This window comes from Strix uralensis, chromosome 2 (assembly GCF_047716275.1).
Source record: "Strix uralensis isolate ZFMK-TIS-50842 chromosome 2, bStrUra1, whole genome shotgun sequence".
Lineage (NCBI taxonomy): Eukaryota > Metazoa > Chordata > Aves > Strigiformes > Strigidae > Strix > Strix uralensis.
In genome coordinates, this window is record NC_133973.1 from 130431118 (window position 1) to 130459001 (window position 27884).

The window sequence follows — 27884 nt, forward strand, 5'->3', positions numbered from 1 at the left end:
ATGCACGCTGCTCTGCAGACTGAATCTCTGCACCCTTTCCTTCTGTATGCCCCACTTCTCAAATTCCTGCTAGTAACATCTTTAAAAAGACCATGAGTCCCTCTGCTGAATGTCCCACAAGCATTTTTCATTTAAATGGGTTTGCAGATACCAGCATTTGTGCCATCAGACTTCTTGACAGTCATAGGGTATAAAGCAATTTTGCCTGGGTCAGGACCAAGAGAAACAAGATCTTTCTTTCTTTTAAATACTTTCCAGACATCTATTGTTGCTAATGCTGTGACCTTACACTTACACTGTCACAGTGTAACTGTTCTACTTCTGGATCTTTCCCTCTGATCAGTTCCCTACTCCCACCTACATGGGGATTTGGGGACTTCTGTGCATGGTAAGCCTGGGAGATAGCGTGTGAGCGTGAGTGTATGCGTAAGTGTTCGTATTCTACTGCATGTCACAAGCTTGGTGTCACTGACAACTGTGGGACCCTGGTCTCTCCCCACTTCTTTACAGTTCAAACTGCCAGGGTGGGATCCCTTCCTCCACAGTTTAGATGTCTGCAATAGAAGTGTCTACATGTATTCCAGTTATCTCGTCTCTCTTAAAAAACTGTGGTGGTAGTGACACTTTTAGGGTGCATTTCATTTGACCCACTTCAGGTGTCTGCTTTAGCATGAGCAGGATCATACATGCTTGTTTAGAGGAGTCCCATCCTTAGCATCTGGCACAGCAGCAAGCCAAGCAGTCCTGCTGATCATGGGCTTACCGGAACACAGAGAATGAGCATGGGCTAGCTATGTGACACCCATGAAAAGCAAAATCTAAAAACTAGGCAATTATCTGTTTTTCCTTTAAATTCCTTGGAATTTTCTAGTCTGATGGCATGGCATTTTGCCAGGTAAATACATTACTCTGAATACAGCTTTAAAAGGCATAGATTTAGTGCAGGAGAAGCAAGAGGAAATCCTTCATATACATCCTTCAGTTGTCTGAGTTGACATGCTAATACTGAAGCAGCAGACCACTCAGTGCCTCCTTCTGTCCCCACTAACTCCCTTTGAAATTCACTGAACTCAGATGGTCTGGGTCTGGAAATAAAATGCCACAAACTCTTTTCTGAGCTAATGAAGGGAATTCATCCTTGGTGCTGAAGCAAGTGTCTCAAGTGATTCATTGCAAGAAAGAAGTTTACGAAGCCGACAACCATTAGTCTAGTCCATTTTGTGCTTAAGACTTGTTCTTGTGATGCTCTCATGAGTAAGAAATGATGCTGCTGCCATTCTGTACCAGTGTGCCTGTGTATGGACACCACAGTGCTAATGTTTGCTGCAGGAACGTGTCCACTGTCACCCCTGCTAAATGAAAATCACTCTTAAGTGGCACTAATTATTAATTTTTGGAGAACTAAACTCATCTGAGTTATAAATGCAGAATGTTGGTGAGCTAATGGTACGGCTAAACACCTCTGCTCTGGGCAGCAAAGATTTTCTTTGTCAGAGTAGATTATATAGGTTCTCTAAGCAAAATAAACCATGTCAATAAAAGTTACTTCTCTGCCAGAGTAACTGTGCTCCCACTAGGTTTTCTGCTTGCATGGAAATAATGAGAGAGTAAATCATTCCCCAGTGCCATAATATACCAGTAGATCTCTAGTTTAACTATGGCTTTTGCACTAAAGAAAAGGAGCAGGTAAAACTGGATTTATTTTCTCGGTCCTTGACAGATGAGGCAGCACCATCTGCTGGTTTCACTGCTCAAAGCCACCTTTGCTCATGAGCTGCTGGGCTGGTGGCCGATACCTGTCAGCACCCCAGGCCCTAAGGACCTTGCAGGGGGTCTCACTGAAGCACTGGCTGATTGAAACCCTGAAGCACTGACTGATTAAATGGGCAGGAAAATAGGAAATGCTAGAAATTGGGTGAAATCGGGTTTATAAGCCTAAAAGGGTTTGTTGTCCATCCTACCTGTGACCGCTCACACAAGACTTGGTACTTGTGGCCTCTGTGATTTCTCACAAAGCTTCTGAAGATGAGAATGGAGAGACCAGCTTTAGAGCTGGGGACAGCATCAGAGCTGGGGCACATCCGAACTGGTATCCTTTAAAATGCTGAGGAATAAATCTAATGGACACAATGATCCTTATGGGTCCCTTCCAACTTGAGATATTCTGTGATAAAACTGCCTCCTTCATTCCTAGCTCACCTGTAACACTTGTGTCCAGCTTGCCCAGGTGACATGAGATACCACCAGTGCCTGAATCCTCATTAGTCTGTGCCTTACTGGATTTCTTCCCACCATGTTCCTTCACTTGGGACAGGACATTAGATGAATCCTATGTGTGATTGATGTGGGGGTGAAGGTTTATTCAGTCTAGACATCTGCCTCCCTTGATGGATGGGAAGCTGTACATATCACAGTGGCTGTAACAGCAGGACTCTGCTCTCCATGTACTGGAATCTTTCTCACTAATCTGGGATCAGCTCATGTTCTCAATCAGGGAAGTTAAAAAAAGAGAAGGTGCTGGGCTGTGAAGGTAAATGAGAAGAGGGTGGTAATTTTGTCATCACGGAGGATTTTGTGACAAGGGTGTGTAAGTTCAGACCACCATTCTGCTACAGATGTCTTATGTGAGCTTAGACAAGTCACATGCATCTTAAACCCTGGGGAGTTAGGTATTAACTTTTTCTGGCATTCTAGGATTCAGTGTTCCTTTGACTCTACATAGAGGGAAATTGGTGTTCTCCTGCCTTGCAGGGGTCTTCTGAGAATTAATATTTCAGAATAGGGAAGGCACTCTGATCCTTTAGTGATAGGATCTAAGAGAATGGTTCCTACCACAAGGTTTCTAACAGCTTATCAGTAGGGTAGACAATCCATTTGCCAGGATGTCCATCTCATGGTGTTTCTCTCTTTCCAGGCACTGCGTCTGTTGCAGTCGCTGGCATCTTTGCAGCCTTAAGGATCACAAAGAACAAGCTCTCTGACCATAAGTTTGTTTTCCAAGGAGCTGGAGAGGTAGGAATGTTCTTGAGTTTGTTCCTAAATATGATCTAAGTTCAAATTTAGAGAGATAAAAGTAAACCATGAAACTTCCTGCAAGGCTTGGCTTCATGAGAACAAAGCACAGAAGCAGGTTCCTTGTCACTGGGCAGGAGTGGGCCTCACAGGTGGATCTTGCTGCTGCGTAGAAGTTGCCAACAATCTTTCAGTGACCTTTTGGCCCATGAGTCCTGGGCAAACTTCCTGGATGCTACAAGGCCACCCATATCTCAGTGGGGCTTTAAATACCTTGAGGGAAGTCCCTTATGAGGCAGGGTGCTGCATGAACATTAATGAGTCCGGTTTGAGTCCTCAGGGTTGGTATTTAGGGTAAACCAGAGCCTCCTTAGCAACAGAGTCAAAAGGACTCAGACCCAAAGAACTGTAAGAACAGAACCTCACTTTTTGGAGTCAGTCATATTGTCCCCATGGCAGAAGTCAGGTAGTCTGTATGGTGCCTTGCTCAAAGAGAGGGGGAAGAAAAAGTCTCTGATGCCTGGACTGTGGACTAAAGGCATTGATCCAGGTCCTGGCTCAGCTCTTGCCCACCTGTGGGACTTTGGGAAGGTCTGTTACTCACTGTTTGTCTACGCTTTTGTGAAACAAAGATTGTTCTCTCTCCACCCCTCCTGGCAAACATGTCTGTACTGGTCACTGTCTCTGTGGCACAAAGACCCTCCTGCCTTGTTAGTCCCCGTCTGGGCAGGAGGGCCAGGTACAGCTGTAGGACCACTAACACACACAGCATGTCCAGGGCTGCCTTCTCAGGCAGGAATGGGCGAAGAGGACTTTCCTTCTGGCTGCACCTCAGATGCAGCAATCCCACTTTGCTTTGAGTTCCTCTGTACTGGCATCGTCACCAACGTTTGCTCAGTGTCTGCCCCTTTTCCTCCCCTGCAGCAGTGTTTTAAATGATGGACACAGCCTCTACCTGTCAAGATATCACCTCTACTGCTCCAGCCTCACATCCTGCCCTGCTGGATGATTGGTTTTTTTTTTTTTTTTTATGGCAGCACCTACAATGCTAAAATCATTCCCATGCCATGGTGCTGTACAGCTATGGAGCAGGAAGCCTCCCTGCTTTCTGCAGTGCTGAGGGATGATCCAACTCATTTAAAATCTTCCCACCCCCCAAAAGATGATGGTACCCCAATGAAATGTTTATATACTGTATTCCAGGCTGCAATGGGCATAGCTCATCTCATCCTCATGGCCATGGAAAAGGAAGGAATTTCACGAGAGGATGCCATCAAAAAAATTTGGATGGTAGACTCCAAGGGACTGATTGTGAAGGTAAATTTGTCTCCAGAGCTGAGCTCCACTCTCATGCCACCTTCCTGCAAGCCAGAGAGAGGCCAGAGCAGGCAGATATCTTAGACCCCTGCTCAGCCCTGGAGTAAGGCCTGCAGTTTTACTGGTGTCAGTATAGCTGTTCCTGCTTTCAGAGGACTAAGTCTCATGGTAACAACAGTGTACCAGCAGCACTGGCTGCCCTAAAGACAATGCTTTGGGCTGGGCCTCTAAAGAGGATACACTGCTGGCTGTGGTCTCAAGCAGTGCTGGAAGTCTTGTGTGTCATATGGAGTAGTACAACAGCAACACTGTGCCCTGCTTGATGATCCCGCTTGGTCCAGCTCTACTCTGCACTCCCTGGGTCCTCAGGGCCTCTGCCCTTGTCCCTCTTCAGACTTGAGGAGACTTGTGCTGTGGGTACAGCTTCTCTGCTCTGGCAGCCAGATCCTTCCTCCACACAGTCAATGTATTTTGGAGGGTGAGAGGAGCAGAGACCAGCCCCATGTGACATTACACCAACAGCTCAATGCCTGACTGGCTGATGCTGCAGTCCTGCTCTGTGGAATCTGGTTTAGGTAGAGGGCCAAGAGATTAAATGAACTGATGAGTTACTGCGTTGTGTCTCCACCTTTTGCCAACAGACCAAAGTTTGATTCCTCCTTTTTCCTCACAGGGCAGGAGCCACCTGAACCATGAGAAAGAAATGTTTGCCCAGGACCACCCCAGTGTGAACACACTGGAAGAGGTTGTGCAGAAAGTGAAGCCTACAGCAATTATAGGTGGAGTTCCCTTAGCACGACCTTTTCACATCAATTCAGTTCTTAAGGAGAGTTTCTGCCTTTCTTCCAGGGCCTCCTTTTGTTCTCCTAGTCAAAACAAAATAAGCTTTTTATACCCCCATTTTTTCAGTTCAGTTCTCCACATTCTTTCCCCTTTGTGGGGCACAGGCTTCCTCTCTTCTGGAGCTGTAGGAGGTGCTGGGGGAGGCAGGATCTGGGGCTCTCGGCAGCAAACATGGCCCTGACAGGCTGGGCAGAACGAGGATGACAATAGGTAGCTTGGGCAGGTCTATGGGAGGCAAAGTGCTGAGCCTTTGGGAGGCATAGTGCTGCAGTCAGACTGGCCTAAACACTGATCCCTGCTCTGCCCAGAGGAGCAGGGGGCTTTATTTTGAGACAAGCTTTTAATCTCACCATAATACAAGAAAGAAACATTCTGACATGCATCTCCAGAGATGGAGCCTGTTTCCTCCCACAGTTTATTTACCAGTGGAGGCATTCAAGAGGGGTCAGCCCAATGCACTGAAGTCAGACAGTCGGAAAGCACCATCTCACTCTGCTGTTGTTGTTTTAGGTGTCGCAGCCATTGCAGGAGCTTTCACTGAGAAGATTTTGAAGGACATGGCAGCCTTCAATGAGAGGCCCATCGTGTTTGCCCTGAGCAACCCCACAAGTAAAGCAGAGTGCACAGCAGAGCAGTGCTACCGCCTCACCGAGGTACTGGAGCTCAGCGTAGGGCAGCTGGGTGCTCCGGGTACACTGTGGCTATGACTGTACCAAGGAAGCCACAGTGGTGCATGGTGGGTGGACAAGGGAGTATGGGCATGAGTTGAAATAAGAGAGGTTCAAGCTGATCATAAAGAAACACTGTGAGGAGAGTCAGGAGGTAGAACAGAGGCCCAGATTGCTCATGCGGTCTCTGTCCCTGCAAGTTTTCAAGACCAGACTGGATAAAACCCTGAGCAACCCAGTCTGATTTCGTAGCTGACCATGCTGTGAGCAAGAGTTTGGGTCCCTACCAGCATGAATTACTTTGTGATCCTCTAAAGAAAGCACTTGCCTCCTTCACCCATAGCTGTCTGAGATGTCCATCCTCCCAGGTTACTGCCCCCTGTGTTTTGCCAACCTAGTTGTTTATGTAATGGTTTCATCACCCAACTTGGACCCAATGTCACTGAAAAGTTATCGTCATGTGGATTGTCTTGGTGTGAGAGAGGAGGCCTTGCTTCACTCTCCCCTTTGCCCTCCCCACCAGCTGCTGCTGGCTACAGCAATCACACAGCCTTCATCCCACATGAGTCTCTCTTCACACTCCATAGATGGTTAATAGAGGAGGAGAGACTGCTCGGTGGCCCTGTCCATGTCCCTGTTCATGGCTCCAGGGACCAGGCCCTCCAGAAGTGTCACCTGGAGATGGCTCTGGTGGAGATGCCTCTCGCTGACTGGCTGGAGATTTATCCACTTGGTCACCAGAGTCCCCTGAGCACAGATCGTTGTGAGCAGCAGAAATGTAAGACTTCTGTTCTGAATTTGGATGCCTCTGTCTCTCTCTTTGATCAGGGCCGGGGAATATTTGCAAGTGGGAGTCCATTCTCAAAAGTAACCCTGCCCAATGGACAGACCTTCTTCCCTGGCCAAGGAAACAACGCCTACGTCTTCCCAGGAGTGGCACTGGGAGTCATTGCCTGCGGAGTCCGGCATATCTCTGACGATATCTTCCTCATCACCGCAGAGGTTTCCAACCGGCATTTAACTAATATTTTTAAAAAGATGATAAGCGGCACATGCACCTACTTCAGGTGTTTTCAAGAACCTGACCTGGGGCAATGTGTTGAGTGAAAATGGCACAGCCTCGGCAAAAAAGCTGCAGCCTTTTGCAGTGTCAGGGAAAGCTCACGCTTCCATTGCACCTACAGAGGTGCAGGAACCATAACAGGGTTCTCATTCTCCACAACTGCTGCCCTGGTACAGCACTTCTGCCATTCTGGCTCCACTTTTAAGTCTGTAATGAAATGTATACACACACATATTTCGAGTAGTTCAGCAGTCCCCACTGAGAATTAGTCCCAGCTCTGCTGCTGCTGAGGTTTCAGCCACATTTCATGTAATGCTAGTGAATGTGGTATGTGCTTGAGACCATCTCTGTAAACTACTTTTCTCTTTCTAGTCTATTGCTGCTGAGGTGACAGAGCAGAATCTTGCAGAAGGAAGACTCTATCCCCCCTTGGACAGCATCAGAGAGGTGTCTCTCAAAATTGCTGTGAAAGTGAGTATTTCCACTTTCATTTCTACTTTCCGTGGTAGGGGGGGCAGGAATTGCCCTGGCATCATTTTTTGCTTTGTTTTCTAATTCAACTTATTCTGCAGCTGAAAGCAATGATTCTCAGGAATCCTTCCAGCCAGAATCGCTGCTTTGATTTGTCCCATCATTAAAGCCTAAATGTGAAAAATACCTTCTGATTCTGGGTGTCTCACAGCCCACAAAGCTCTGCTTTATTGCTGGGAGCTGTGAGTGCTCAGCACTTCAAAAAATCAGGTTGAGGTTCAAATTCAAACATGACACAAGTTACTGAAAGATTTTAGGTTCCAAATTGCTATTTTGGAACCTCTCCTGTATTTGATAGGGGCCTAAGTACCTAAATACTATTCCAGATCTGAGCTTGTTGTCTTAACTGTGGGATTGGTGCCCTCTGTACATCAAATTTGTAATTCCTGTTCAGGGGACACCCACTGAGGATCACACTCGTCTGCTAGGAGTTACTGGCGGATGTACAGTGTAGCTGAGGAGCTTAAGGGTGTGAGCGGAGGTGGTTAAAGAGCTGCTCTCCTTCTTTAATTGCACACTCCAAACATTTTGGCAGGCCAGGGGTGTGCATTTCTAAGCAGCCAGTAATTGCAGACAGATTGCATTCCCTCACCCAAGGGATGAAGTGCAGCTGACTCAGGGGATTGCACAGAGAAAAAAACAAAAAAGGACACAATTCTGAGGGGAGGAAAGAGGGAAGATACAGCCAGGGCCAAACTGCAGTTGGCTTCAACTTCATAATGTGCCAATGTTGTTTCATCAGCTCATTTTGCTTATCTTTTTTCAGATTGTTGACTGGGCCTACAAGCATGGTCTTGCTTCTTGGCACCCTGAGCCAGCAGACAAGGAAGCCTTTGTGAAACAGCTCATTTACAGTCCTGATTATGATTCGTTTGTTATTGATGATTACAGGTGGCCCCCCGCAGCCATGCAAACACAAGATGTTTAAGTTTTTGTGAAAACTGTTCTCTCGTTTTTACCATCAGTTCCCATGGCTTATATCGTTGCTGATATAAATGCACCTCCAGGCTTGCAGAATGATAAAAGTAAATGAATCCAAGTAGTTTTTTACTTGCTGCTGCTTTTTTCTCTGTGGGAGTGTATCAGTAGGTAATAAAACAGAGTCCAGGCTGGGCAGTCGGTACTCTACCGAGGGAGACAGACTATGCAGCCTGTCCCAGTCAATTAGCACTGCATACTGCTGCCTGCTTAACACACTGTCTGGCTCTTAGCCTGGGAGAAGCCACGTGGGCCATCTCAGAAGCAAAGAGTCCCATTCCTAGAGGGAGTGACTGTGGGAAGCTCAAAGCCCTGCTGGCAGCTGTATGCGTGATCATCCCTCACACACGACAGCCCATGGCTCTCTGGATGTGATTAGAAGTGTGTGCATTGCCCTGGGAGACCTGCACGCTTGGGCTTTGAAAGTCCCCAGTGTTAGAGGAGTCTCATCCAAGCCAGGCTGGTGCATAGGTCACACAGCCTGGCACTGTTCTGTGCCCCATCGCCCTTGGAAACAAACCCAAAAACCTCCCTCAGTCCCATGGGGACAACAGACTCCTTCCTCTCTGCAGTCCAGGCTCTCACCAAGGGCACAGGAGCCAAGGTGCATACAGGGGGGGAGCTGAGCTGGAGACCATGGCACCCCCAAACCCACACACAGCCACTCCACTGCATCACTGCACCTTCTGCTGGGCACTGCTAAGGAAGCAGGGCCACCAGCCAAAGGCCCTCCAGGGGGTCTCTCCATGTCACAGAGTCCCAGGGAGGCTTCCCCTAGCCCTGCAAAATTGTCATACCCCACCAAATACTATCCCAGTGGGATGACGGTGTTCCTGACCATAACTGGGAAAGAACAGAGGAGCTTGCTTCTCAGCATTCACACACACCAAGACCAAGGCTGGTTACCACAGTCTTTATTTAGTATCTAAGTGGCTTTTAGCACCAGGAAAAGCATCTCATCCCTTTGCTGATGAGCCACAGTCTCTCCATGTACTTGTAATGCCAGCACCTTCCACGCTCCTCACATAGGTAGATCTTCTCACTTAGGCTAAGGAAGGAAAGAGAAAGCTGTCACATTTCAGGTTCAGGGAGAGACACTGAGAAATATTCGCATTTCCTGAGCAAGAGACCTTGAAACTGAGGTTTCCTTGCCTTTTCCATGACTTCTGAAAAAAACTTAACTGCTTTTGAGAAGGAAGGTAGCAGGGTGGCAATTACGTTTTTTGTTTCAGAAAGGTGCCTACACAGCTTCTCGTACTTTCTTTCCTCTTCTCCTTCCCATGCACCTCCCCACTGCTCAGTTAAAGGCTTGACCTTTCTGTGTGTTCAGCTTCTGGGCCCAGGAAGAATGGGGGGGGGGGGAAATAAAGGCGGGGGGAGGGGGCGGGGGGGGGGGGGGGAGAGAGAATGCCTTTTAAGTGGAACCATGAAGAGAGGAAATTTCCCTGAACAGTGTAGGAGCATCAGGTAGTGCTCAGCCGATCTCATGACAGTCACCTCTTCAAACACTGCCAGCAAGAAAGGCTTCATGCCTCCACCAATGAAGCCAAAGACAAGACATGTTTTGACGGGTGGCTTGAAAGTCTTAAATCTTCACTGTTCCAAAAATGAGACTTCCAGAAGCATGGTTTATTCCTCAGAATACTGGTTCTGGTCCAGCTAGTCTTAGACAGGCAAATAGGGAGTGCAAGAGAGGGAGTTTCAAGCCATGCCCTTGCCACAGAGGGGCCTCTTTTTACCCTCTGGGTTTGTCTGATACCTGTCATGCCTTGTAGAGATGAGGCCAAAGAGAGAGACAGCAGCCCCTGCCTCCTCTTTGGAGGCAACAATACTCCTGGGACCTGGGTACCTTCAGCCCTCAGTTCCAATGGCGGAGGCAACAGCTGTTTTGGGGGAAGTCTGAAAGAGCCTTCCAAACCTCAGCCCTTCTCCCTGTAAGTGTCTGAGCTGTTTCTCATTGGGCTCCAGGAACAGGCCAGGGCGTTGAACAAGCTCAGACACACACAGAGTGATCTCAAGAGCGTGTGGTCTCTCCCCATATCATGAACTCAGCCCTGATCACTGTTACCATCTGTTGTTGGTTAAAGATTGTAGGCAGCTAAGTACCATAAAATGGATTGCTCACTCCCTGGCAGTGGCATGGGGAAGAGAATCAGAAGGGTAAAAGTAAGAATACCTCTGGGCTGAGACAAAGGACAGATTAATAGTTAAAGCAAAACCTGCACACACAGGCACTCCCAGGAGCCAGCTCCCACATTAGATGTTCTGTTAGGTCTTTCATTCATCCTTTCTTCTTTTCCACCACCTGCCCCTTGTGAGTCTGAAGAGACCCTTCCCCAGCAGCTTTTACAGTGCTACATGCAGCCCAGTCCTGGAAACAAGAAAACAGGATCCAGGCCTTGGAAATGTCTCTCTCCAGCTCCTTTCCAAGCAGTGGGCAAGCCCTGGCACTACCAGATGGCACAAGAGAAGCTGCTGATGCGGTCAGCAGCCAAGAGCTATGGAGGCAAACGTACTCACTTGGGAAACACGACGTCACTGCCAGAAGCCGTCTGGGCAGGGGCGTTCTTTCTGCCTGATGCGGCTGAATCTGTCGTCCCTGGCCTCTGCAGGAGAGAGACAGCCAGGTGAGACCATTGCCAGGAAAGGATCCTGTTGCTAACCAAGGCAGCTGGCCTGTGGGCTGCTAAGGCAGAAAGCTGCCTTCTGGCAGAGCTGCCTGTCCTCAGCATTAACCCCTCTTTACTAGGAGCAGGAGCTGCACAGTGAGCTCCTGCACCTGGGTGATAACACTGCCTGGCTTTGGGCAAGGGCAGGAGGCAGCTGTCTCAAGCAGGAGACGAGTCAGACCCACAGGGAGACATCACTGCCAATGGCCTCTCAGGGCATTTCCCAAGAACCCACGGCAGTGCTGGCGGAGAGAGACACTCACGCTGAGGAGAGATTTCAGCAGGTGGCCGGTGCTATCCAGAGTGCAAAGAAAGTCTGTGGAAAACTGCATTTTGACTTTGTTCTTCCGGAAGCGCAGGCAGCCAATGTCCTTGAAGATGAAGTCCACGTCCTGCTTCTTTGCCAGGGTGTAAGACACAAAAAGCAGGGTCTCTTGAGCACAGTGCAGTACGATTTTCTGAGGAACACGGGAACAGGCAGTGCTGCACCATGTCCCGAGGAACACGGGTGTCCAAGGATACTGAGGCATAATTCAAGAGAACAATCATAGAAGCACGTGGGGAAAAACAAATGGGAAGCAAATTAAGTTAGTGCTGAACTGGAGGACTTCAAGTTTGGGCAAGCTGCTGAGCCAACAGACAAAGCTCTGCTAGAGAGCTGTCTTGCAGATTCCTATGGTGCAGCCCAAAAATGAGGACTGCGTAGCCCCTTCCTGCTCTCCGATCAAAGCACTCTCCGGGCTGAGGTTCCCAGGGGACAGCAAGGATTTCTTCATAACACCAGGCCTGGGTTGCCCCCACGAGGAATATTCTGCCTTCCCACCACACGCAGCCATTTGCTTTCCTGGAGAAGTTATCCCTAAGTGTCACAGCTTTGGGGGCCTGAGTCCTGTCCAGCAGGATATTGATCCCTGACTACTACAGCAAAGAGGATCGACACTGCACAGAAGACAATCTCTGAAAACAGGCTCTAAGGGCCTGATGCCTCACACCCACGGTGCATTGCTGGGGCCTCAGCACATCCTCCCTGCTGCCATGAGCAGAAGCAACAGCCAGTGTGGCCATCAGGGTGCAAACAGTGCAGAGAGGGACCTTTTCAGGAGCTGCTTCTTGGCAGACGGTGGAAGGTTTGGGACTATCTTTGCTTGTGAGGAGCTCAGGCTGTTCTAAGGACCTTCTGAAGGAGCTCTAGACTCCTCTCAGTCCCCTGGCAGTAGCAGTTCAGCATGTACCCCAAAGGCCCTGTAAGAGAAATCCACCGTGTTCATCTGCTCTTTGTAGACGGGCTTCTGTGTGTGGAGGAGATCGGGGTCCCCCCATGGACAAAGAGCATGGAATAAGGCAGAAGGTGCCCAGCCCAGGTATTGTGACACCCTGGAAAGACACCAAAGGCAGAACAGGGCTCATTCTTTCTGAGATGGCACATAGCTTCTGTGGGCAAGGTGATGGGGTGTTTTACCCCAGCTTATGAGGAAAGGGCTGAACAGAGGCATTCTGGAGAGCTTTGGATATGGCCTCATCCTCTGGGCCTTTTTCACCCCTCTCTGGTTTTCATGGTACCCCTTGAAATTAATTAAACACACATTTTTGCTTAAATTAAAATAATCATTAAAAAATAATGAACAACACATAAGGCAGAGTCCTACTTCCATAAATATTTCTGCACAGAGTCTGGAAAGATGCATCACAAGGCAATTCCTTATATACCACCAGCACAAATCCTGTGAAGGTCTGCATGGGGCACCTGGAATCTAACGCCCAGCCCAGCTCTGCTACTCAAAAGTGGCCTCTGAACACTGGCATTCCAGGATTGCTACGAGACAGCGCTATGGCTCTTTGGTATCTCATCACCAAGGTAAGCTTCAGTCCCTTACAAGGAGTCCTTCTGTCTCTGGCATTCCTCCTCCCAGCCAGTTTCATTGAATCATAGAATCATTTAGGTTGGAAAAGACCCTTAGGATCACTGAGTCCAACCATTAACCTGACGCTGCCCTGTCCACCACTAAACCGTGTCCCTAAGCACCACATCTACACGTCTTTTAAATACCTCCAGGGATGGTGATACAACCACTACCTTGGGCAGCCTGTTCCAATGCTTGATAACCCTTCCAGTGAAGAAATTTTTCCTACTATCCAATCCAAACTTCCCCCGATATAACTTGAGGCCATTTCCTCCTGTCCTACCACTTGTTCCTTGGGAAAAGATACCAACCCCCACCTCACTACAGCCTCCTTCAAGGTAGTTGCAGAGTGCGATAAGGTCTCCCCTCAGCCTCCTTTTCTCCAGGCTAAACAACACCAGTTCCCTCAGCTGTTCCTCATCAGACTTGAGCTCTAGACCTGTCACCAGCCTCGTTGCCCTTCTCTGAACACGCTCAAGTCATTCAATGTCTTTCTTGTAGTGAGGGGCCCAAAACTGAACACGTTATTCAAGGTGTGGCCTCACCAGGGCAAGTACAGGGGGACGATCACTTCCCTAGTCCTACTGGCCACGCTATTTCTGATACAAGCCAGGATACTGTTGGCCTTCTTGGCCACCTGGGCACACTGCTGGCTCATGTTCAGCTGGCTGTTGACCAACATCCCCAGGTCTGTTTCTACCAGGCAGCTTTCCAGTCACTCTTCCCCAAGAATGTAGAGTGGCGTGGGGTCACCCAAGTGCAGGACCCGGCACTGAGCTTTGTTGAACCTCATACAATTGGCCTCGGTCCATCGCTCCAGCCTGTCCAGATCCCTCTGCAGAGCCTTCCTACCCTCAGCAGATCAACACTCCCACCCAACTTGGTGTCATCTGCAAACTTACTGAGGCTGCACTCGATCCCCTCGTCCAGATCATTGATAAAGATATTAAATAGAACTGGCCCCAATACTGAGCCCTGGGGAACGCCACTTGTGACCTGCTGCCAACTGGATTGAACTCTATTCACCACAAGTCTCTGGGCCTGGCCGTCCAACCAGATCTTGACCCAGCAAAGAGTACACCCATCCAAGCCATGAGCAGACAGTTTCTCCAGGAGAATGCTGTGGGAAATAGTGTCAAAGGCTTTACTAAAGTCCAGGTAAACAACATACACAGCCTCTCATCAACTAAGCGGGTCAACTTGTCATAGAAGGAAATCAGGTTAGTTAAGAAGGACCTGCCTTTCATAAACCCCTTCTGCAGCTGGGCCTTCTTGCCCACCATGCAAGATCATTCCTTGGTCACAGATTACCACTGCTGAGCAGGTACAATTTGACTTTCCCCTTCGCTGAGCATGAGAACCCCTTTCCATGGCTTCTGGAAAAAATTGCCTGTCACACAGTCACGGTCACAGAATCGTTGAGGTTGAAAGGGACCTCTGCAGGTCATCTGGTTCAACTCTCAGCTCAAGCACAGCAACCTAGAGCTGACTCGATTTCTTTGCTGCAAAAGCTTGCCTAGGAATGATGCAGTGAATAAATTTCATGGACCATGCTATCTCTGCAACCTTACCCCTCAATCTGTAGGGTGCTTTTAATTCCAGTCCAAGTAGCCTCTCCATCAGTGGTTACACATACACAGTTTTTCCATGAAACATTATTTTTATTAAAGAAGTCATTTAATGTTTAGAACATAGCTTCTCTGGAACATCTTTCCTTTAGTAGCTCACAAAAAAAGTAGCTCGCTGTGTATTTCATTATTGAAACAGCATCTAACAAATACCATACGCTGAGACAGGTCAGAAACACCTGGACTTTCATCCAACTGCACCAACCCTCCCACACGGCACAAATTCTTCTAATACTCGTGTCTTCAAATCTTCAGCAATGTGTTTGCTGCATCTTCCAGCAGTACTTGCTGACAAGGGAATGCATGTTAGTTTGTTGCCATGCTATTCCCCTGTATTATTTCAGCCATTTTTACCAGGGCAAAAAAACCAAATATTTCACCTAACAGTATGTGGCTTTTTGTCTTTGGCTGTTAAGTAAGAAACTTCAGAGGAGGCTTCTCTATCATTAAGCTTACAATGGCTTCTCTCCGCAGGTCACAGGTCCTGCCAGGAGCCTGCTGCAGTGCCGGGGTCTCCACAGGATCACAGCTTCTTTCAGAGCACATCCACCTGCTCCGGCGTGGGGTCCTCCCCGGGCTGCAGGTGGGTCTCTGCTCCCCCATGGACCTCCCTGGGTGCAGGGCACAGCTGCCTCACCATGGGCTGCACCATGGGCTGCAGGGGAATCTCTGCTCTGGCTCCTGGAGCACCTCCTCCCCCTCCTTCCTCACTGACCTGGGTGGCTGCAGAATTGTTTCTCTCACATATTCTCACTCCTTTCTCCAGCTGCTGTTGTGCAGCAGTCTTCACCCCTTAAGTATGTTATCACAGAGGAGCTACCACTGTTGCTGATGGGCTCAGTTTTGGCCAGTGGCAGGTCTGTCTTGGAGATGGCTGGAACTGTCTCTGTCTGACATGGGGACAGCTTCTGGCATCTTCTCGTAGAAGCCACCCCTGAAGCCCCCCTGTTACCAAAACCTTGCCACATAAACCCAACACAGTGAGCTTGGAGGTTTCTACCTCTTCCCCACTCTGTCCTGCACCAAGCACCTCTTCGTCCAGGCTCACCAGGCACTCTTCTTCCTAAACTACTCATTGACCCCACCCTGTAGCCCGGCACTGCTCCTCCAGTTAGTTCTCTTGCCCAAGGCCAGAGAGGTCTTGGGGTGTCAGGGAAGGGGAAGGCTCTTTTTTTGGAGAAAAAGCCATCTTTGTGGCAGGCACAAGAGAAGCACCAATGGCAGGACTTCTTCCCATACTAGATCGCTTTCTCTCTCTCCCAACAAGAATGCCCCTTAAGAACCCACACCAGCATTTTGGACCACCCAGCAGTGTCTTATGGAGGTGGCAGCAGAGGAGGGATGGCCACCCCCGGCTGCCTGTCCCGTGGAGTGTCAGTATTGGTCTCTCTGTCCCAAGGGGAAGGCCTGCATCTGAGCACACCAGGCAGCAATCCACAGCCGAGCAGCACAGCTGGAGCCTACCGCTCTGTGCCATGCACCATTTTCCAGCAGCCATGCCTTCTGCTGCACACATGGGTAACCTTGTGGTGAGCACAAGCTGAGGAGGAAACTCCTCCTGTTGTGTGTCTGCAGACTGCTCCCATCATGGGAGGGCAGCTCCTGCAGGATGCCAGAAGTTCAGCAAGAGCCAGAGCCCAGATGGAGAACTTTGTCTGAGATGGGCATAAGGGAGCCGGAAAGGCACCTTCTATATGTCTGTGTCATTAGTGTCCATATTTCACAAATGCTGAGGAGCAGCAGTAGAGAGCAGAAGAGGAGAAGCGTCTCTGGGTTGATTTCCAGGCTCACACAGAACAGTTTTAGAGGGAGAGGGCCCAGGCATGGGAGGCACTTTTAGATATCTCCCAAAACAGCCATTGCCTCCTCCATGGGAGCTGGGAGCTGAAGGTACCCAGGCTCCAGGGGTATCATTGTCCTCAGAGAGCCAGGCAGGGGCTGCTGTCTCTCTGGCTGGGCTCATCCCTACAAGGCATGACAGACATCACCCACAAACCCAGAGGATAAAAAGAGGCCCCTCTGTGGCAAGGGCATGGCTTGATCCTCTCTCTCTTGGACTCTAGCAGCCCAAGAATTAGGGGCTTCCCTGGGGGTGGGCTGACCCCAGGGGAGAGACAATCAGTCACTGGAACCCAAACGCCCTGGAGGGGCCAAACTGCTAGCTCATGACATGTGCCCCCTAGTTGTGATGCGGGGCGCTGTCACAATGAGGCCACTCGTGACCTAGCAACACTTGGCTGCAAGGCCTTCAGGAGAGAGGTGCTGGCTGCTGCTCTGGCTGCCACTTTGCTCTTGAGGAGACACCTTGCAGTGAGGCGCAGAAAGCAACTGGAGGGACTGAACCAGCATGGGACAGCTGCTCGGTGAAGGCTGGAGGAGGTCTGGAGCCAGATGGAGGGCAGGAGTGCTCCCATCCTGCGTGGTGGACGCCTCATGCTTCCAACACTCATGCACCTCTCGGATGACGGTGAGGCCATCAGGAGGCATGTGATGAGTGCTGCTGTAGGACAGGCTCACCCTGTCATGGCAGCGTTCATCCTGGGGAGGGGGAAGGTGTATCCCAGGACACCGGCACCTGCCACCTTTGTGCCTTGGGCTGACATAGAGGATGAACTCCCTTTCTCTTGCTTTCCAGAGACTGTGAGAATTTGGGATGGTGTATCCCGGTACATCCTACGGCAGTTTGCGCTGAACAAGGTGGGCTTGGCCATCTCCTCATCTCCTCCTACCCTGCTTGTCCCAGGAGTGCTCAACTTGCAAACCACCTCCTAAAGCAGAAGAAACATCCCAGAGGTAGCCTGTGGGCTGCTACTGCTTTGACACTCGGGACAAAATGAAGAGCCCAGCTGCAGCAAAAGGAGCTTCTCCATGCTGCCTGCAGCTTGCTCATTGCCCACGACCAGTGTGGGCAGCCCAGCATCCAGCCTGAGCCATTTCTCCAGGCTTCCCCTACTTGTTGGAAAGCCCTTGAGGGGTCCTCCCTAGCTGAGGGGGTTGCTCTGCTCCTATTATGGCATCTGTTCTTGAGAGAGCAAACCGCAGGGAGGTGAAAAAGGCCCAGAGGATGAGGCCATATCCAAAGTCCTCCAGACTGCTACTGTCCAACCCCTTCACCATAAGCTGGGGTACAACGGCCCATCACCACCTTGCCCACAGAAGCTGTGTGCCATCTCAGAAAGAATGAGCCCTGTTCTGCCTTTGGTGTCTTTCCAGGGTGTCACAATACCTGGGCTGGGCACCTTCTGCCTTATTCCATGCTCTTTGCCCATGAGGAGCTCTCATCTCCTGTGCACACAGAAGCCCATCTTCCAGCTCTTGAAGAACTTTGCATGGGTTCACAGGCTCCAATATGAGGAAGAAAGTTTTCCTGGTAAGAAGGCAGATGAACACGATGGATTTCTCTTACAGGGCCTTTGGGCTACATGCTGAACTGCTGCTGCCAGGGGACTGAGAGGAGTCTAGAGCTCCTTCAGAAGGTCCTTAGAACAGCCTGAGCTCCTCACAAGCAAAGATAGTCCAGACCTTCCACCGTCTGCCAAGAAGCAGCTCCTGAAAAGGTCCCTCTCTGCACTGTTTGCACCCTCATGGCCACACTGGCTGTCGCTTCTGCTCATGGCAGCCAGCACAGTTGCAGGTGCAGGCTGGCAAGAGGGAGGATGTGGTGTGGCACGAGTGATGCACCACCAGCGTGGGGCACCAGGCCCCCGGAACACTGTGTTTCAGGGATTCTCTTCTCTCCAATGTTGCCTCTCAGCCTGGAGAGTGCTTTGAGCTGGGGACAGGATGAGGCTGTGAACATTGCATTTTTGGGCTGCACCACAGCAGTACGCCAGAGAAACTCTGTAGCAGAGCTTTGCCCATGGGCTCAGCAGCTGCCCATATTTGCCTGTCGTCCACTTGAGCAAAGTTACTTTGCTCCTTGCTTCTTTTTTCCTAGGTGCTCCCCCCAGTGTACTGTTGAAGTATCCTTGGACACCCGCATTCCTCGGGACACAGTGCAACGCTGCATTCAAGAGACCCTGCTTTTTGTGTCTTACACCCTGGCAAAGAAGCAGGACGTGGACTTCATCTTCAAGGACATTGGCTGCCTGCGCTTCCGGAAGAACAAAGTCAAAATGCAGTTTTCCACAGACTTTCTTTGCACTCTGGATAGCACCGGCCACCTGCTGAAATCTCTCCTCAGCGTGAGTGTCTCTCTCCGCCAGCACTGCCGTGGGTTCTTGGGAAATGCCCTGAGAGGCCATTGGCAGTGATGTCTCCCTGTGGGTCTGACTCGTCTCCTGCTTGAGACAGCTGCCTCCTGCCCTTGCCCAAAGCCAGGCAGTGTTATCACCCAGGTGCAGGAGCTCACTGTGCAGCTCCTGCTCCTAGTAAAGAGGGGTTAATGCTGAGGACAGGCAGCTCTGCCAGAAGGCAGCTTTCTGCCTTAGCAGCCCACAGGCCAGCTGCCTTGGTTAGCAACAGGATCCTTTCCTGGCAATGGTCTCACCTGGCTGTCTCTCTCCTGCAGAGGCCAGGGACGACAGATTCAGCCGCATCAGGCAGAAAGAACGCCCCTTCCCAGATGGCTTCTGGCAGTGACGTCGTGTTTCCCAAGTGAGTACGTTTGCCTCCATAGCCCTTGGCCGCTGACCGCATCAGCAGCTTCTCTTGTGCCATCTGGTAGTGCCAGGGCTTGCCCACTGCTTGGAAAGGAACCGGAGGGAGATTTTTTTTTCCCAAGGCCTGGATCCCCCATTACTTCACACTTGCTCCTGTTTCGGAACATGGGTGTATTCACAGCGCAGCCCACGGGCTAGTGATTGCCCCTTCCTTTCCTAAGCCACAGCAAGCATCTCTCAGAAGGTGGCACCAAGGCCGAAGCCCTGCAACCCTGGGAGGTGGCTCCCTGGAATCAAACTGCTGTTGTCTTCTTGCTTCCAGGATCGGGCTCTACATATCATCTGGGAGGGCTGCCAGGGAAGGGCCTCTTCAGACACACAAGGGGCAGCTGGAGGAGAAGAAGAAGGGAGAAGCAAGGAGGGAGGAAGAGGCTAAGAGATCAGGCACTGTGAGACCTGGCTCCTGGGAGCAATGGCTCCTGCGAGACCTCTCTATCCTTCTTCCCTTTTGCACCTTATCCTAAGGGCAAGGGGTTCAGAGTCATGGCTGGAAGGCTGTGCATTGTACAGGATGAGGTCCTTCTGTGACTGATTCCCTGTGACAGTAGCTGTGCAGGGCCTTGGTAGGGACCAAGATGGCAGGGCAGCCCAGCGCTTCCAATTGCATTCAATACCGCTTAGGTTCCTTCTGCACGGGGCTCCTGTAGCTCCTGTCTCCTGACAACTCCTGCGTGGGCTTGATGTGCCCAACGGGACACGCTGGGGCCATGACAGCAGCAGACCCTCAAGGCTCGCTTCCTGTGAAATGCAAGGGAGAAAGAAAGACCAGTGGGAGCACTGTCAGGCCACAGAAATGAAAAGCTGGGCAAGGTTCAGAGGGAGAAATCTCCAGCCACAGACTGGTGTGCAAGAGTGTCCCTGTCCCTCTCTGCTAGCCCCCTTCCCCACTGGCATGCAGGGAGGCTTGGTCCCTGCCTGGACGTGTGGTCACCAAGGGGCTGCTCTGACGAGCCTTTCTGTCATCTTCTTACAGGGTCTCTCACTGACAAGCGCCAGCTGCTCTCCCGACAACATCTCTCTCCGGCCAGACTACCCCAGGTGACAGGGGAAGGAGAGCTGGGCAAGGCTGCCAGGGCAACAGAGCCTCTCAGGTGAGACTGGTGGGGAGCTGGAGGAAGCAAACCCAGGCCTCTGGTCCTTGAGGCAGCGAGAGCCTGTTTTTGGACAGAGGGTCTTGGTGAACTTCAAAACCACTGTCATGCGTCTTGGCAAACCACCTTTCCTTGCTGGGCAGTGAGCAGAAAGCAGGTTTTTGCAGGCGTTGCTCTCCTGCCCCTGCTGCCAGCATGAAGCCCTGTTGGGAAGTGCCTGCAGAAGCTCACAGCAGAAGGCTACAGATGACTTCATAGCTTCTCCATAGCTGCAAGGGAGCCTCCTCTTTTGGTCAGAGGAGGGCAGGGCTCCGGGATTGGCAAGGGAAAAGGTTCCTCTGCATGGGGTCTGGATCTGGGCACCTGAACTCTGCTTCACGGGGGAGCTGGTGCCACAGCTTGGCTTACAGCTTCTCCTTGGGATAGAGCACAGAGAAGAGAGGAGGGCTGATCCACACAGCTGCCAAAGCGGCACCCAGCTGGTGAGCACAAGCCGTAGCAGAAACTCCCCTCTTGTGTGCTCGCAGACTGCCGGCAGTGCGCGAGGAGAGCTCTTCAAGGAAGGGAGAAGAAGGCAAGAGCAAGCAATCTGCTACGGCCTGGCCCCAAACTCTACCCTCAGTGTGTGAGGGCCGCCGGAGAGCACGACACGTAACCCCCGTGGACGGCATGTCTGCGGTGTCCAGGAGAAAGACCAGCACTTTCTGAGCCTCTTTTTCCTCCCTTGAGCACGAGGGCTCCTTCCAAGCCCATTCAGGGAAAGCTTTCTTCCCCTTGGCTTCAGAGGCCGAGGGCTGAAGCCTTTCCTGCTAACTTTCTTGGAGACAAAAAGTGGCAGGAGAAACTGTCCCGAGTGTGGACAAACCCCACTGGGAGGCCTGCCATGCCGTCGAGTGACAGCTCCTGGCTTTGCGCTGCCACCTAAAACGAGTTCTGTGCTTTTGCTGGCCCCGTAGCTGAAAACGTAGGCTGACAAGCTGAAGCCGCATCCTCCCCGCGGCTCGTAGAGCTGGAAAGGAAGGGGAAGGCTGGCCAGAGCACACCAAGTTCTGTAGGTGCCTTTTCTGGGACGGAAGACTATGCCTGCCCTGGGAGCCTCCTTGCGAAGGCTGGGGCATTGTCTTCCCAACGTGCAGGATTCAAAGTGAACCACTTGAGGGCTGTAGAGGACTTCTAGCCGTAGCTTTTGCCTGGCTGAGAAGGTCCTGTCAGTGGTACATCATATTTTACCAGGGACTTAAGCACTGGCAATGAATATTTTTTTCTTGTCCAATCTTGTACAAGAAAAACTTCCTCTAGAGACACTCCTTACTGAAATCAGAAATTGCTGTGTCGCTGCCCTACAAGACACATTAACTAGTAAAAGAGATTAAATCAGTGTAGGAAAAACACAAGCTGAATATTGTGGGACTTTTAGCTGCTGTATGCTTGTGTTTTGCTTTCTAATTTACAGCACATAATTTTGGATTTTTCTGTTTGCTCCCACTTTTACTCTCAGCAGCATCATAACAAGTCCTCTATTCCTAAAGCATTCTTTTTCTCTTCCTTTGAAAAATGAGGTGATTTGAAAGCAGGGATAAAAATAGCATAAATACAAGAAAAATATATCAGTACAGGTAATAATGTGGCAATATTAATACCTATTTCAAGCCCAGAAAGGATCAGTGTGGCATCCTGACATGATGCTAAGCCTAGCAGTTGACTGATATCTGAATTGCCTCTGCCAGGAAAAACCTTTCACCCCTCTTTGCCTACTCATTCGTATCTCTCCTCTTATTTAACAAAATTGCATCTTATTTATAATCCTAGCTGGTCTGGATTAGTCAGGTAGCGTTCGTCCCATAGTACAACATGTTCTTCCTTCCCCGGCAGGGCCCATCTATCAGCCAAGCCAGGGCATCGATGGGAGCACTCTGCAGCAGGCTGCAGTACCGGCTCATCCCCAGCATCCAGGAGCCAGTGCGTAGCTCTGACAACCAAAGGATCTCTGAACAATACAATAAAAATAAATTATATTGAAGTCAGGGCCATGCTCCTTTGGCCTGGCTTTTACTTCAGCCTTTGTGCCTGGTGTTTCTGTCAGCTGGCTCTAGGCCTGAAGAGTTAACTAATCCATAAAAAATATTAATCACAGACTTTGGAATAACATTCAGGTTATCTGATCATCACATTCATGCTTAGCACACAAGGCATATTCTTACAAGCTGCCACCCCGAATTAAACCTCTATTCTTTAAGTCATTTTCTGAGGCTTCTTACTCACAAGGCTTGACTTCATGTGCAAATTGGAGACACTTGTTTTGCTAGCACTTCAAGGGTGTGCTGACATTTCGGTCCTGAAAGGAAAATCTTGATAAAATCACTAATTAATGACTGAGTTTGAATCATTTGTCCCAGATAATGTGGATAAACAAAGAAGCTAAAGGTCTGGCTATTAAACAGGAAAGAAAGGTTTTTCTTCATAGAGTGAGCTTCGCTGTTCAAATACCTAAAATGGTGGTAATGGATTTATATTCAATTACTTGAGTGCACAGAAGCAATTATAGCTATTCTTTAAAGCCCAGCTCTACTGCGAAGTGTTACTATGCAAAAAATTATTCCTTATTAGTTATCCGCTGATGAAAAATGGTGGTAGAAGGATGGAATTTCCCTTTTATTTAGAATTAACACCCAATTTTACCATCTGATCTCTGCTCTCTGTATATTGAGAACAGGGCTCTTTACTCCAGACCTAACGAATCAAGCTGACAACCCGCTGACAGGGAAGAGACTGCTAGAACGGGGAGGGGATTTGATGACAGAATTGTAACACTGGCTGATATTATTCAAACAAGAGATCTGTAAGAGTCCAACTCAACTCACTTACCCAGGCTGTATTCATATAATCAGCAGTCAGAACAATAAACGGTATTTTAATCTCTAACTCCTGCAGATTGGTTTGGAAAATCGCTGAGATTTCCAGAGATCTCACAAGCCCACTATGAACCTCATTTTTAGGTGTTGGAAGTAAAGAGCACTTTTCAGGGTGCTCAGTCTCAATACCCAAAGAAGCATTCCAACTAGCTTAGGAGTTGAACACACCAAAAAGACATGGGACGAGAAGGAAATACTATGTATGTCATACTAAGGCAGGGTCCAGGATAGCTCTCAAGGCCACCCTGGAGCATTGTCTCACCCTGAATCCACAGCAGAGACCCGAGTACACTCAGCACAGGCTCGAGCTCTTCTCCATGAGGTTTGGACAACTACCTGCAGAAAGGGCCATGTCTGCTACATATCAGTGAAATGGGTTATGGGCATCAGTCCCTATAAACTCATTCTTTACCTTGTAGTGTAGAAAAGCCTGTATCGCAGACTGCAATTAAGAAAATGAGAAGAGATAAAATCTGGGCCACTGCCTCTCCTGTGCCATCATCCCTTGTCCAGCAGCCTGTGTCAGAATTCTTGACATTTTAAGAATGTCTTGGCAACATCAAATTAAAAATCATTCACTGAGTTTTCACCACTGTGGAGGCACACAGAGGTCTAAGCAGTGGGCCTGTATCTTTTATAAAGCTGAACAACAGAAAAAAAATGAGTGATTATGCCCAGCTTCTACTCAATCAGAAAGCAGTATTCCCTGTCTACAGCTGCTAGCAAAGTAATACTGATGTCACCCAGTTTCTCAGGTTTAACTCACTCCCAGTCTGCAAGGAGATTTGCTTAGCTGAGCTGTGGCTGAAGCGGCTGAGCTGAACTCCAGCCATTGCTGAGCTAATTGGTACGACCCCCAGATCAATTCAAACCATCCTTGAAGATGGAGCTGGGCACTGGGCACAGGCTGGAGTAATGGAGGCACAGGTACAGTTCCCTTCAGTACACAGCCAAGGGATGGCACCTATGGCAAAGAGGCAGGGCAGCAAATGGGGACAGTCACCTCTTCAGCTGGCACAGCAGGATTTGCCAGAATTTGTTCAGCAGAGCCTGCAGACTGAATAACAATTAGCTGCTAAGACTGAGGCAGTCTAAAATGCCCAGGAGGAGACATCCTAACACACAGAACATGCACTAACAGGAGCACCAGAACCCGTTAGTACAAAGCTTGAATCCTGTCCTCCTTCCCTTATTACAGCCCAATCCACATTTTCTTATATGCCCAACATTGTTGGGGAATACCTGGAGGGAGAACAGGGTAAAGCATGCAGTTTTAGCTGCCTCTGGGAGGGTCACGGAGACTTCCTAAGAAAGACGTGACCCCCCCGTTTCAGAGGAGAGATGAAGGATCATTTGAGAAATGCTGCATATTCCTCAAATCCTACACTGGGCAATTCAAGCAATTAAAAATATTTTCCATGGACAGCAATGCGGTGATGTTGAGTCTGTGATCTCTGGACAACTGTGGGTCTGTGGACTACAACCAAAATAACCACGAAAAATAAGACTTTGACAGTACCAGTACATTTACATTTGACACAGAGGGGGTCCAAAAAGCATAAAAGGCTAAAAACCTCCAGTGTAGTGAAGGAGTTCTCTGCCAGGGAGGGGAGTTACCAAGGATAATCAAGGTTACAGTGAGGTACTGAAAAATATTATAAAACACATAAAATAGAAGTGATCCCCTCACCTTTCATAACAGCACCTTTCAGCAATCCTCTGCCAACCTTTACCCACACAGATTTTGGTAGAGGGGGGTCACTCCAATACACTCTATTTTTACTCTTTTACGTAGATGTGTTACAAAAACCACTGGATTTTAAACAAGTGTTTACCAATCTTAAAAATGAGAGATGAGTTTATTTGCTGAGTTTATTTGCAGAGAGGGCAGGCTGCACTCTCTAGTCAATATAAAGCTATCCTAAAAGCATTCCCAACTCTCATTTCATATGGTCTGGTTTGTAGGCTTGAACTCTCACATTTCCATCTTAATTGCTTGCACATCACTACAGAATTGCTCTACCACCTTTTTCCTCCTGTTGCCAATAACTGCAGAATGACCTTCCGTTTTTGCACTGTTGCCAAAAGCAGTTTATTCAAAAAGTCAGAAAACAAAAAGAGTTTACAATAAACTTCTGTATCTTTTTTACTAACATTGTTTGAACAACTACCTAAGCTCATCGAAGACGACTCATCATCGATGGTCAGGCTGTATTAGAGCAATCTCAAGCTCAGGTCATTAAATAGTTACTGAGCCTGTTTCAAAAGCCAATGCAAGAGAATAAAGGAATTGTTCTGTTTTCTTGAACCAGCTTTGGAAAAGACCCAGAACGTTTAAGTCACAAAATATTGAGACACAGTAATAACTATTCATGGTGAACCCTTTGTTATTGATCAGCAAATCACTGTTAAGGAAAGGTACGATTCACTCACTTAAAAAGGGAACGCAGGGTTCTTATTCCCCTTTATCATCCTTGAGAGCACATGAAAAATTATTAAGATTGTATGCTTTTCCACCAAAATCTCCAGTAAAATCAGATAATATGTGTACAATACACCAGCAACAAAATGGAATTTAGTGTATCTGAGGAACTCGGTGCAGACTTTGTAAAACTAAATAGTTTGATAGTCTGACCTTGATCCAACCAGACAGAACCCCCTTCCATTCAAAGAGACACACTTCTTTTAAGACAGAAAAGCTGAAAAGGCTCAGCTTTAGTTCCTAGGGACAGACTCCTTGTAAAAGTGCACCAGATAAACCAAAATATCTTGCTCGTTTACAAAAGGTTTTATTCTTACAGATGCTTAAGATGATGCTCTTCAGTGTTTCAGCGGTGAAAGCAATTTCCCAAGGGTGTTTCTGAGTGAGATGCTCATGTGACATTTTCAGTGCCTGCACTATTCAAACTGGGGGAAACAAGGGCAACAAAAAGAGCCCACACAGGCACAAAGAAGATAAAGGATGCAGCTCCGCTAGATGGCAATCCCTGGGCTGGTAGCGATGCCTCCTCCGCAGCGTGGAGAGGAGCTCCACCGCTCCTCCCAGGTTGCACAGAAGTCCTTTGTCTGGCCTCTGCTGTGGGAAAAGCTGCCGGGATCGACCCAGCCATTGTTAGCTCCTTTCCAGCCTTATCAGACTTCCCATAGCAGGTACTCCTCAAATACATCCTCTGGCAGAAATGCAGCAGTACTTTGAAGAATACTTAGACTAACTTTTTTTTTCCTTTTTTTTTTTTTCAGTGAAGCTCCTACAAACTGAAAATCCCCCTTTAAGGAACTTTTGCAGAATAGAGGCTAAACTGAAGCAACATCTGCAGCTGCTGCTCAGTCAGGCTGACTCCTGGAGCCTGCCCCAACTCCTTGCAAGAAGAACCCTCCCAGCCTGGCAGCATCGGGAGCGGGCTGCCACGCCAGTTTTATACCAGCCCAGCTCTGCTGACACCCACAGAGCTGCTTCTCCCCCTGGTTTGAGACAAGATCTCACTCAAGAAGGCTGATGATGCTCAGCTTCTGAGCACCACAGGTCACCACCTACAAGGGAGCAGAGCGCCAAGTGAAAACCTAGGTCAGATTTGTGGCACTTCACAGCTACTTGGAATAAAAAGGTGAGGCCTGTGGGCAACCAAACCACTCAGGTTTGCAATGTCTACATAGCATATCCCAGAGTCTGTTCCTGAAGACCTCTTTCAGAATTTTTTTGAGCAGTCTCACTGATGTCTGCGAGACAGCTGACAGGCTGTAAGGTCTCCAGGATTAGATTCCTAGTTAATACACATTTGCATATTGAGCTTGTGAAATAAATAAATTGCTCAGTGAAATCTTAAGTGAAAAAAGGTGTCTTCTTTCCTTAGCAGAGACCAGAGCATTATCAGCTTCCCCTTCATTTGCTTGGCCTGCCAAAAGCGCAGATCTCAGGCACACAGCTCAGGTGAGAAAGCTGGGTTATAAGATACATTAGTGCAGCACCATTGAGCTGAAATACTCCAAGCAGCTGCCAGTATGTGCTACAAATTCACATGCTTGAAGCAGTTGCTAAACAAACAAACAAACAAAAAAACCCAACAACTGAAATAACCCCCCAGTTAGTCTTGTCTAGATAATCTAAAACGTAGTTATACACAAGCTCTGCTTGGACCTGGCAGAATGCTGCTTGTGGATGCAAACTCGCACCGTCTTCACTGGGAAGTTTGCCAAAGTGAAGAAAGCAGGACTGAGTTCACAGAGTAGGACACTGTCCTGTCATCAAAACCAGCAGTGGGGCAGAATTAACCTAATTTGTAGCTACCTTGGCTGCACTGGCCGCCCGTTGTTTCTCATACACGCTCTTGTGAAGCTTAGTTAAATAAACTAAAACAAAATTATACTTGAAAAGTGCATTTCCTTAGAAGCGTTCAGCTATTAGACACTGGAGTGTTGTGGACATTCATCCATGGTGGTTCCTTTCCATACAGCTTGTGGAGACCTTGGGCAGCTTTTGAGGAGGAAAGAGGCAGCATAAGTTATAGCTCTGGCTGTTTAAAAGTAAAATTAAGCTAATTTCCAAAAGAAATTCTCTCACAGTTTATTTCCAAAAGATCTTGCTTCACTTTTCCACACATCCCAACATCTTG

General features: G+C 48.9%; 2 protein-coding genes across 12 annotated transcripts in view; both read left to right on the forward strand.

Moving 5' to 3' along the window:
* The window catches only part of ME3 (malic enzyme 3), a 129137-nt gene extending 120653 nt beyond the window's left edge, over positions 1-8484 (forward strand). For all 4 annotated transcript variants that reach the window (XM_074860310.1, XM_074860312.1, XM_074860313.1 and 1 more), the window contains exons 8-14: positions 2915-3012; positions 4216-4329; positions 5003-5108; positions 5683-5825; positions 6669-6842; positions 7276-7374; positions 8201-8484. In XM_074860310.1, the coding sequence (XP_074716411.1) occupies positions 2915-3012; positions 4216-4329; positions 5003-5108; positions 5683-5825; positions 6669-6842; positions 7276-7374; positions 8201-8362 (896 nt within the window). In that variant the 3' untranslated portion in view covers positions 8363-8484. The remainder of the gene's footprint in view (positions 1-2914; positions 3013-4215; positions 4330-5002; positions 5109-5682; positions 5826-6668; positions 6843-7275; positions 7375-8200) is intronic.
* Positions 8485-10598: 2114 nt separating this feature from the next.
* Positions 10599-26784, forward strand: LOC141939827 (uncharacterized). Of its 8 annotated transcripts, XR_012627767.1 has the most exons (6): positions 10599-12936; positions 15085-15193; positions 18548-18794; positions 19121-19206; positions 20245-20362; positions 26076-26784. XR_012627767.1 is itself a non-coding variant. In XM_074860341.1 (4 exons), the coding sequence occupies exons 1-4, from the start codon at positions 12817-12819 to the stop codon at positions 26086-26088; spliced, it is 360 nt and encodes a 119-aa protein (XP_074716442.1). In that variant the 5' UTR covers positions 10599-12816; the 3' UTR covers positions 26089-26784. The 8 variants fall into 8 exon arrangements, 3 of the variants coding, with proteins under 3 accessions (XP_074716442.1, XP_074716440.1, XP_074716441.1); XR_012627768.1 differs by lacking the exons at positions 10599-12936; positions 15085-15193 and adding an exon at positions 17906-17980; XR_012627765.1 differs by lacking the exons at positions 10599-12936; positions 15085-15193 and having other exon boundaries at positions 18153-18794; positions 26076-26424; positions 26515-26784.
* Positions 26785-27884: the final 1100 nt, after the last annotated feature.